The 12,083-nt window shown below is 41.9% G+C and overlaps 1 protein-coding gene across 6 annotated transcripts in view; it reads right to left on the reverse strand.

Annotated features, from left to right (window-relative positions):
• Window positions 1-12,083, reverse strand: part of WNT5A (Wnt family member 5A) — an 82,702-nt gene that overhangs the window by 46,867 nt on the left and 23,752 nt on the right. For 4 of the 6 annotated variants that reach the window (XM_068251735.1, XM_068251733.1, XM_068251739.1 and 1 more), the window contains exons 2-3: window positions 11,110-11,243; window positions 7,247-7,494 (exon numbers count right to left, since the gene is read on the reverse strand). In XM_068251735.1, coding sequence (XP_068107836.1) covers window positions 7,247-7,494; window positions 11,110-11,189 — 328 coding nt within the window. In that variant the 5' untranslated portion in view covers window positions 11,190-11,243. Of the gene's footprint in view, window positions 1-7,246; window positions 7,495-11,109; window positions 11,244-11,468; window positions 11,489-11,814; window positions 11,839-12,083 lie in introns of those variants that run through there. The other 2 variants (XM_068251734.1, XM_068251738.1) reach the window with 2 other exon arrangements.

The following is a 12,083-nucleotide window of genomic DNA, read 5'->3' on the forward strand; positions in this document are numbered from 1 at the left end:
TTGCAGCACATCAGGCCACACTCCCCTAGCACTCCCGAGCATTTTTTTGATGCAGCACAATCATGTGGATACGTCCTTACAACACTTAGTGAAGTTTTTTTTTCAGCTAGGCAAACACATGATTGCACTTTAACACTTGATTCCTGCATATAAAAATAATAAAATAAAAATCACTTTTCCACATTTTGTTATGTTACAGCCCTATTCCAAAATGGATTACATTCACATTTACATAAGTATTCACAGACTTTGCTCAACACTGTTGATGCACCTTTGGCAGCAATTACAGCCTCAAGTCTTTTTTGAATCTGATGCCACAAGCTTGGCACACCTATTCCTGGGCAGTTTCACCCATTCATCTTTGCAGCGCCTCTCAAGCTCCATCAGGTTGGGTAGGAAGAGTAGGTGCACAGTCATTTTCAGATCTCTTCAGAGATGTTCAAATTGGATTCAAGTCTGGGCTCTGGCCGGGCCCTTAACCATCTTAGCGGTATGGACGAGCTCAGCTCGTCCATCACCGCCGATGGCTGCCGCTCAGGCCCTGCTGGGCCGATTTTGTTCAAATAAAGAGCAGCACACGCAGCCGGCACTTTGCCAGCCGCGTGTGCTGCCCGATCGCCGCCGCTCTGCGGCGATTCGCCGCGAGCAGCGGCGAAAGAGGGTCCCCCCAGCCGCCTGAGCCCAGCGTAGCCGGAACAAAAAGTTCCGGCCAGCGCTAAGGGCTGGATCGGAGGCGGCTGACGTCAGGACGTCGGCTGACGTCCATGACGTCACTCCGCTCGTCGCTATGGCGACGATCTAAACAAAACAAGGAAGGCCGCTCATTGCGGCCTTCCTTGTTTATTCTGGGCGCCGGAGGCGATCGGAAGAACGCCTCCGGAGCGCCCTCTAGTGGGCTTTCATGCAGCCAACTTTCAGTTGGCTGCATGAAATAGTTTTTTTTAAATTTAAAAAAAACCCTCCCGCAGCCGCCCTGGCGATCTTAATAGAACGCCAGGGTGGTTAAAGCCTCATCTACACATGTAGATGAGGCGGCGATCCGGCAGCTCGATTAGCCGCTGGATCGCCTCTTCCGCATGCCCGCCGCGTCCCCGCCCGCGCGCCGGAATCAATACCCGCTTGATTCCCGCTTGTCCCTGTACCACGCCGCTTATCTTCTGCTCGATTCCTGCCATTGCGGGGAGCGAGCAGGGAATCGGCGGTGGGGAGATCCATCCTGTCAGATCTTATCAATCGAGCCGCATCAGCGGCTCGATTGATAAGGAACATCGCGCCCACATCTACGCGTGTAGATGCGGCTTAAAGGACATTCACAGAGTTGTTCTGAAGCCACTCCTTTGATATCTTGGCTGTGTGCTTAGGGTCATTGTCCTACTGAAAGATGAACCGTCACCGTTTTCACTCAGGATGTCTCTGTAGATTGCTGCAGTGATCTTTCCCTTAATCTGACTAGTCTCCCAATTCCTGCCACTGAAAACCATCCCCACAGCATTATGCTGCCACCAACATGCTTCACTGTAGGGATGGTATTGGCCTGGTGATGAGAGGTGCCTGGTATCCTCCAAAACGTGATGCCTTGCATTCACACATACATTGTCCTTCTGGAAGGTTCTTCCCTCTACACAGAGGACCTCTGAAGCTCTGGCATAGTCATCATCGGGTTCTTGGTCACCTCCCTGCCTTCAGGCCCTTTTCCCCCATTCGCTCAGTTTATATAGCTTGTCAGGTCTAGGAAGAGTCTTGGTGGTTATTAACTTCTTCCACTTATGGATGATGAAGGCCATGGCGCTCATTTAGACCTTCAAAGCATCAGAAATGTTTCAGTAAACTTCTCCAGATTTGTGCCATGAGACAAGCCTGTCTCTGAGGTCTAAGGACAATTCTTTGACTTCATGCTTGGTTTGTGTTCAGATATGTATTGTCAACTGTGGGACTTTGAAATAGACAGGTGGGTGATTTTTCCAAATCATGTCCAATCAACTGAATTTACCAAAGGTGGACTCCAATTCAGCAGCAGAAACATCTCAAAGATGATCAGGGGAAACAGGATGCACCTGAGCTGAAGTTTGAGCTTCATGGTAAAGGCTGTGAATACTTATGTACGTGTGCTTTCTCGATTTTTTCATTTTTCAATAAATTTGCAAACATCTTAAGTAATCTTTTAAAAACGTTTTCAAGCTGTCATTATGAGGTTTTGTGTAAATAAATCTAAGAAAAAAAAATAAATTTAAGCCATTTTGGAATAAGGCTGTAACATAACAAAATATAGAAAAAGTGATGCGCTGTAAATACTTTCTGGATGAAAAAAAATACACACACACACACACACACACACACAAAGAAAAAAAAAAAGAACACATGTGTAATAAAAGTATATAACAGATATAAAAAAAATACACACTGTATTTCCTTCTTCCTTTTAAATCACATACACACACATCCATACATGCATTCAGCCCACCCCTTCCCCTAGGGGAAAATGAGTTTTTTTCTTTGGGATTTCTAGATCCTGCAGCAGATGAAAATATGAAATTTACATGAATGCTCAATGCAGGCTGCAGCCCTCACAGGGCACATGGCACACACCATTTCAATAGGAAAATATACAATGCTAAATCTTTGATAATTGTAGGAGACATGTGGAGACACACTGATATATGGAATTACCCAAAAACCCATGCAAAGTGCCTACAAAAGCACATTAATTTTGTAATGCATATCATTTTTAAAGCTGGGCAATTTTTCATTTCATCTAATTTCCCAGAAATAAAATCATTCTCCTGCCTTTCTCGTTCCCCCTTCCCAGTTTATGAAACTTAAATATAGTCTGAGACGGGAGTCCAGTTCTAAGAGGCCATGAATAGGCACTTCTCTATCCCAGTCTGGGCCACCGCCTCCAAATACCTATTAAACCCTCTTAGTGCTGCAGTTAGTTTAAGTGGCTAATTGCCCTTATAAATTACTTCTTGTTTAAGGAATCGGTTTATGTAGTGATATAAGCAATACTTTTAATTTTATTTTTCTTCAATGGGAAAAAAAAAAAAAAAAACAGTTTACCATGTTCACCAGTAGAAAATCTCCCAGGATTAAAACTGTCACAACTTTTGGGAGTCTCCTTATATCAAAACAGAGAGTGGATTTTCACAAAAAGCTTTAAACAATCAGCAAACAAGACAGAAGAGGGAAGAGAAAAGATCTGATGGCCCATACTCACGGGCTACAATTGTCGCCGCAACCACGTGGCACGCGCGTGTTGCGCGAGTATGGTGCGCGCACCCCGAACCGTCGCTCCTGTCGGCAGGCGATTGGCACGGTCAATCGCCTGGCGACAGTTGCCGCCGCAACTGTCGCTAATCCGCGTGTGTATGCGGGGGGGGGTGGGGAGGAACGTCGGCGATAGCTTCCGTCGCACCGCTAATCCCTCTTCCGCAATGTTTATGCGGTCTGTCGTACACACGCTCCCGTGTGCTAGCGACTAGCAACAATTGTAGCCCGTGAGTATGGGCCATAAGTGAGGATCAAAGTCCCTCCCATTGGCATAGAGCACAAGTCACTCTCAGGGCAAATCCAAGAGGTGTGAAAAGCAGCATAATGAAATAATGCTGCCTCAAAATCCCTAAAAAAAAGGGCATTAACAAGGGCTTGTGTATTCAAGCACAAATATCCCAGCTCCAGGTGTACAGCTTAATGCACATTGTTTCTTTATGGAATATTTATTATAGACCGGAAGAAAGAACAATTTTCACAGAATGCTGTGGTCTTCCAAGAAAAAAAACTTACCTAATCTAAAATAGTGCAATGCTCTAGCTATAGGACTACACAGCATGCTGGAACTTGTAATCTAAACTGTAGGAACAGAACACAGTATTGTATTATTAAAATGTGCATCTCTGATCTGTGTTATATAAATGCACAGATCAGAGATGCACAGAGAAGCATTAAAATTAGTATGGGTAAATCTGCTGCTTCTGACTACCACCTAAATGGTTGCTATGGCCTATTGCAACTATTCTGCTGCTCACTTTCATTTAAAGTGAGCCAGTTAAATGAAAGCAAGATCGCAGCGTTTGTCAGCCAACTGGGAGACTGCAGAAATAGCTTTTAGTTTTTAGAATCCATGCGATCGTTGCCAAGAAATCAGCGGTTTGGCACCTTTTATCCAGATCTGTGACACCTTAGCTGAAAGCTGCACAGAAGCTGCACTGCTCTGTGCCTGGACGCTGTAGATAATTGTCCAACATGGCCACACCCCAAGTGAAGTTTGGATTATGTTGCAACATTAATCTGGGCACGGGCAAAGTCAGCGGAAGCATATTACTTTATCTAATTCACAAACTGAGGCTTTTTCAAAGCCATCTTTTCATAGTGAACAGGTCCCTTCAAATTCGGAGGGCACAGGATTATTTAACAAAGTCATTGGCTATCATGGATTGTAATCAACTTATTCTCACACAGAGTTAGGGCTAAAGGGTTAATAGCAATCACTTATCCAGGAAGTGCTAGTAAATGAAAAAGTTGACCTATAATGGGACAGCTACTGCTGTTTTTAGCTAGTGGCTAGTGACAAACTTGCTATAAATTTCTACTTTTGTAGCCACTGCACATTAACCAGGGCTGTGGAGTTGGTACCAAAATCATCTGACGACTCAGTTTATGAAACCTCCGACTCCAGGTAACCAAAATTGCTCCGACTCCTCGACTTTGACGCCACAGCCCTAGCAGTGCTGTGGAGTGGGTACAAAAATCATCCAACTCCAACATTTATAAATCCACCAACTTCAAATCCAGGTACCCAAAAATAGCTCCAACTACTCGACTCCAACTCCACAGCCCTGACATTAACACTAAAAGGTACCTATAGTACCTATATAGTCCCCGGGTCCGTGCTGTCCCTTTCTCCAGCTCGCCTTCTCCATTTTCTCTTCACTTCCTGTCCCGTCCTGTGAGAAGGGGAAGTTCTAACAGCACTCTACTGTACTTCAAACAGTACTCTACCCTCTACTCTTTGAAATTCCACTCGGGAAAGGAAGTGAAGAGAAGAAGGCCAGCTGTAGAAAGGATCAAACATACATGAAGAGGCGGCACGCTACGGGCTGCAAAAGTGTCACCATGAATCCGTAACATGTAATGCGTTCTGTTCTCTAATATAAGCTCTTTGCAGCCAGTAGCATGCCACCTCTTATTGTATGTTTGATGCTGTGGAGGATCGTGTGAGCAATCCGGTCGAGGATTGGACACTGGCAATTCCAGAGACAAGTCAGTCCTGGAGTACTGCTTCCTTGGTAACACACATTTAATGTTCAGCTGTAGAAAGGGACAGCATGGACCCAGGGACTTGCACCGGCGGACAGATGATGTATTGCTGCTGGCCAGTGGAGGCGAAGCAGCTCCACAGGTTGTTAATCAATTTAATGCTGAAATCAATTCAAAATCTGTGTGCAGTGTATGGCCAGCCAATAGATCCCTCTCTGATCAGATTCGATCAGAGGGGGATCTATCTGTTGGTCGATCTGGTGGCAATTAACCAGTGTATGGCAGCCTTAACATTAGCAGCACGGTAAAGGACCACCGAGGTGAGGAGGATATGGAAGCTGCCATATTTATTTCCTTGTAAACAATACAAGTTACCTGGCAGCACTGTTGATCTTCTGGTAGAAGAAGAAGTGTCAGAGTCAAAATTAGAGAGACACAGGATGAGGAGAACTGCCAGGCAACTGGTATTGTTTAAAAGGAAATAAATATGGCAATCTCCATATTCCATTCTCCTCGGGTTCCAAATTCCCAATCTTCTCCATGCTGCCACAACTAAAATGGACTTTCACAGCCTGCAAGTAATGGAGCACATGAATCATGATTTCTATAGTTATTTGGCAGATTCAGTCCTCTAGATAAGCCTAGCTCATGAGCTATGTGGGTATTCTGTAGTCCTGGTCCAAGCCCTATCCCATAGAGCCATTTCAGTTCATGCCATACACTGATGAGGACCAAAAAGTCTGAAACAGGTTGTATGCATGTTGGAGACAGGCTCACTATATACCAGCAGTTCTGTATGTGTGTCAGACTTCCAAGGACATAAAGAGATGATTTGCAAGGCGGAAAACCACAAATGCTCACTTAAAGCTGAATTGTCTCAAATACTTAGTTGCATGCACGAAAAAATGAACATTAATAAATAAAATCACAACACACACATAATGTGGCCTATTGTTTGGTATTACTCATTCGAGATGCCAATAAGGGTAATAATGGTTTTATTAAATTGCATGATACTGTACGGCATGGAGCTATCTTAACAGTATCTGTGGTTATTGTCAAGACCAGAAAGACTTCCGCATGCTAAATTAGCCTCAAAGGACACATTAGAAACACACTGCACCAGTCTGCTAAGTATAGGTTGTAAAGTACAAAACTTAAAGGTTTTGAAAATAAAATCAATGCTTTATCAAAGACATGACCGCAATGCATGTTTCGTTGCTGAATAATCTGTACAGCTCTTGATAAGCTCTTCGGACAGAGCACTGCTGCTTTGTCATTTTTGGGGGCATATTCGGAGGTTTGTAAAACTGCACTGTTTATGTACAATATTGCATAGCATGTGGGTGTTTAACACTATAAAAAAGGATAATAAGAAGAAGTTATTTCATACAACCTCACCCATATTTTATGTTTATTCTTAGCAGCACACACATTTAGCTTTCTGAACAATTTATAAACATTTTCAGCTGTGTGATGTGATAGCAATATTACTGGAAACAACCTTGCTAGGAAAACACACATCGCTATGTCCAGATAAAAACAGAGACAATCTGACACCAGCAGGTGCTTTAAAGCCAATTCGCTTGGTTGGTTGGGGAACAGTGCAATCGCACTGAAAGCAGTGGGTGTTTGCGAACCCTATACATATAGAGTGAGTAATCAATCTCAAGCTACATGCACTGTCCATTCCCCAATCATTACCTGTCACACCAATTTGGCTGTATCACACAGCAACTGAATATCGGCAGATTATCAACACAAAAGCAGTAAACCATATGATTTATAAATCTGTACAAACAGGCCCGAAAAAAAAATAAATGTATATATATATATATATATATATATATATATATATATATATATATATATATATATATATATATATATATATATATATATATATATATATATATATACACACACATATACATACATACTGTTATAATCAGTACATTAAATGTAGTTCGGGAAAACAAAAACAAGCCCTTACCTATCTGCATCACCCTGCCGAAAACTGATGTATTATCCACAGTGCTGCAGTTCCACCTTCTGTGCCTGAACTGGTATTGGCACTCTTTGATACCAGTCTTGGCCCCCTCCCCGATGTATTGCATATGGTCTTGATAGAGCAGGCAGAGCTTCTTCTGCCCCTGAGAGAGCCCCGATAATTGGCTGCACAGAGGCTGTGCCCCAATAATGTAAACCTCAGGGAGCTGGACGGGATTCATAGCCAGTGACCTGCATGGAGACAATATTAAGTCAGCCTTTCCTTGCACACAGTATACACAGATTTACAACCAGGAACATATTGTAATTAAAAATATTAAGAGCTTTTGAACAGTGATATATGCGTTCGGCTGACGTGCATTTAGAACAATACTAAAGAGTGGTTACATTATAAACTGGACTCTACAGGTTGCTGTAAAGGGTAACGTTAACATACATTTGAGTTTGCCTTTCTATCCCTTTCAGTAATCAAAATTTGAATTTTGAATAGGTTTGTACTACCACCATAAACTTTTGTAGTCACCTCCTACAAACACTCCCTTTCATTCCCCACTAAACACAGCCTGTGCCACTACTCTTCAGGTACTATGGCTGGGAGCACACTTTGCAGAAGTGCATGCATTTTTCAGTAACGCATGCAATGTATGCCTGTATTGAAAGCAATAGATTTACAAGGAGCATGCATGCAAATCATTTCAGATGCACAGTAGATTCATCTGAAAGCAAAACACATTTTCCTGAAATCGTGTTCTTTCTTGCTGTGTTTAACTTATAAACAGGGCAGGACAAATATGAAATTCAGAAGCCATTTTTTTGAATTCAGGAGCCAACAGTTGTTTTTTTAGTAGGAGATATGTTCACTGACCACAATTAGATGAAAACTCAAAATGTAGAAGCCAGCTATAATTTTTGAGGAGCCTTGGCTACTGGAGTGTATTCAGCCCTTCTTACATGTCTAATGACCAAGTGACCACAAACATATTTTTCACAATAATCACATATACTTAAGAGAGCCAAACATGAAAGCAAATCTGTATCAAAACTAACCAAAATAGGCAAGAGTGGTTGAAACATAATTCTTTTAGATTTGATCAATGGTGTTAGCGAATTTTATTTTTAGTGGCTATTGCATCTCTCATAAGATCAGTAGAAATCTATCTACCTGTGGACAGCAGTATTCACAGGCTAAAAGATTAACATCTAGCCACATACACCCCAATCTAGGTGATCAATTACACACACCTTTTACCAGCCTGATCAGATGTAGTCAGTAGATCTCACTCCAGTGAAAGGTTGATACATTTCTGCTGATATTGTGGAAAAAAATCTGAATTTAGCACAAGAATTCTGATCCAATCACAAGTGGCCAGATATTGTGCTCCACCTCAAACAGATCAAAACACCAACTAGGCTCCTAGTTTTGATCAATTTAAGGCAATTTAAAGGCGAACTCCATGAAGAGAGTCATTGAGCTAAGCACTGTTTAGGGAAATCCTTTCTAATTTAAAGATGGTCAATCAGATGCAAATAAATCTAAACTGATGCAGAATAATGTAAGCAGCTTGAAAACCAATCAAATGAAGCACAAATGGGATGTGGTCAGTCCATCTTCAAGCTGCATATATTTGCATTGAAAATGTGCACAATTCTGCATCACATTAAACATGTTCCCATCTCACTGAACATCCCTGTTCTAATTTATTTATTTAAAAAAAAAAAAAATGTAGTGCCCTACTAAAGTTTCCAGCTGTGCGGGTTTCCACATGCCTTAAACTCCCTCTGTGGGCAGCTGCCTGATGCGTGCTAATTTTAAAGGAGTCTGTGAGATAAGTGTGGTACTTGGTTAACTTCTCTAGAGATAAGCATTAGTGGATGGGTCCTCTCAGATAACCTACTTACTTGCTAACAAAAAGGGTTAAAACACCTTTTTAAAGGGTTCTAAAACCATGATTCACAGGAACAAAAAAGCCTGTTTCTCGCAATCTCTCTAAACAAATGCATTGCAAAAAAGAGCCAAGATAGGAAAGATATGTATTTAACGTCTTTGATTTTCTTCTTTTAATCTCTGATTCGATTGACATTGATCCCCATCTCATCCCATGATGAGCTTCTATTATTATGTCTATCAGAAAGAGGTGGACAAATTCATATTGAAATCAGGAGTCAGCAGGAATTTTCTAAGCACCAAATACCAAATTTTTAAAGAGCGCTGGCTACCCGACTCCTGGGGTTAGTGCAGCCCTGATGAATCATATCACTGGCTGTTATTGATCATTTGGGTATGAATTGTATAGCAAAGGATGATCACCTATGGAACTGCACGCTATCATAGTACTCCAAGATGGATGAGACTTGACAAGCCTTTCGGAACAGTGGAAACTTGTTACAAAGTGCAGACCTGATACACTGTATCATTGTGTGGAACGTGCTGATAATAGCTGGAACTGCAGAAGAGGAGTCTTCACTTCATTCATCGTTACACAGACAGTGCAGCTGACAAGATACATTAAATCACCAGTGGAACCTTCAGATAATATTAATGCACTTAGAAGAAACACTGTAACTTGACATACTGTATTAGCAAATGGAAACTTCAGACAAAGCATCTGTCGAAGAAACTTCAGACAACTTACAGAGGTTAACTGTATAAAGGAAAGCAATACTCACAGCAACCAGCTGGATTTTTTTTTTAATAAACAAATTTGAGAGATGTAGTTGCTAAGAGCAACTGCTGCCCCTTAAAAAATGTGGAATTTTTAGCTGCACATTTATAGGAAAGAGACCTCAGCAATAGGATACAAAATAAGTCAGGAAGGGCTTTGTGAAAACAACCCAATTACATATGGCTGCTTCATCACAATTTACCCTCATCTCAAAAGAAGTTAGCTGCATCTGACAGAGTCTGTATAGGGCAATGTAAAATACCCTACACTGATATATGGGGATGCTCCAATCAATTAAACTGTAAATAGTTTACTACAGTATGCAAGAAGCATATAGGAAGGTTGTGTTGTGATTACTGATAACTGCAGATCGCGATTCACAAACAGGACAGATTCTCCAAGGGTAACTCAGGAGAAAACAGAATAAATAGTATCACAAAAATAGTGAAAATACGGATATTTCATTGCACCACACACAGCATATGTGCAAATTATTTATGGAATTATGGCAAACAAAATAAGGTATCCCCTCCCAGAAATTTGAAGCCATATTTCAATTTCCCAGATAGTAAAATCTAGATTCCAATTGGTTGAAATGAGCAACTGCACTGAGTTGCTGGACCGGTCTGTACCATTAAATGTGTGCAATGCAGCTCAGATAAGAGCAATAATAAATTATAAAAATATGGAAGTATAAGGTCATTGCAAGACAACAAGACAAATGTATACAGAGAATACATAGTGTTGTCACTACAATTTTACCAACAGTGCAACAAAGCAGCAACTGCAGTAGCAGCAGCAACCGTTGTCGGAGCATCCAGGGCCTTTAAAAAAAAAAAAAAAAACTGATGCCCTACTGGCTGCTCTGCAAACATCTTGCAAATCAAATAAAATGTTCTGAGGATGCTGCAACATGTTCCTTTACAATAAAGCCAACTACACACATCCAATTTTGATGGCCAACGATTGACCAATGTTATCACCTTCATGTAGTATGAGAGCTTACCTACACAATCTAGTTGCAGCAATCAGAAGCTGTTGACCCTCAAATTACATGGAGGTGGTAAAAAATTGGATGCGCATATGCACTTTACAGACATCTGCTATCAGTGAACACACAGAAATAGATCACATTTTTAGGCAATTATTCTCTTGTGTAAAAGAAAATATAAGCTTTGCTCACCACCATGAACTTGCTTCCACCATGACCTGAGAATAACAGGAGAACACTACCAGGACCCCGAACAGGCATCTGGACAACATGGTGACCCCCGGGAACCCCAAAACTCCAGCCCTCAGCAAAAGTTCCAAAGCTGTCTAAAAAGAGAGAGAGAACCAAGTGTCAACACAAAAAAATACAAATGAACAATATATAACATGAAAGAAAAAATGTGTTTTGTTTACACAGTATGAATCACACTAATCAAGAAGGTGACTAGCCAGAAATGAAATATATGCATGTATCTGTTGGTTAACAGAAAGCAAACAGTAGGAAGAGAGGGCAATATGAGCCGTATAAAGGATGTTTATTCAGTAGCATACCTTTAAAAATGAGAGTGTGCTGTGTGCATGTGCGGCACCGTATAGTGCAATGCGCGGCTGTGCGGCTTCGTTCTACGCTAGTGTAATGCGCGGCTGCACGGCTCTGTACAGTGCAATGCGCTGCTGCCTATACCGCCTGTGTTTGCGGATGGAGGTGTATGGCTGGCTGCGGACTCAGCCTGTGTGCGGATGGAGGTCTCTGGCTGGCTGCGGACTCAGCCTGTGTGCGGATGGAGGTGTATGGCTGGCTGGCTGCGGTCTTTGCCTACTGCTTCTGCTGCTATAATTTATGTGTGTTAATAGACTTTCAAAGGATGTCCAAACCCAGAAAAGAAAAGGCACTAACGAATAACATTTGGATGAAGCAATCTTCCCAGCTGCCAGTGTCAGGCTGCACATCTGCTGCTCTGCTAAATGCATTTTACACCATATACTCCAGATAGGTAATCCGGAAGGGGGGACCCTCTGCACACACCGTCCGAAATACCGCTATATGTTTAGCGCAGCATGTCAATGCAAGCCGAATGTGATCGAACTTCGCTGAACAATTTCCATGGCCCCTCCAGCATCAATATAGTATAGTATATTAGTATAGGCAGCCACGCACATGCCAGA

This window comes from Hyperolius riggenbachi, chromosome 9 (genome assembly GCF_040937935.1).
Source record: "Hyperolius riggenbachi isolate aHypRig1 chromosome 9, aHypRig1.pri, whole genome shotgun sequence".
Lineage (NCBI taxonomy): Eukaryota > Metazoa > Chordata > Amphibia > Anura > Hyperoliidae > Hyperolius > Hyperolius riggenbachi.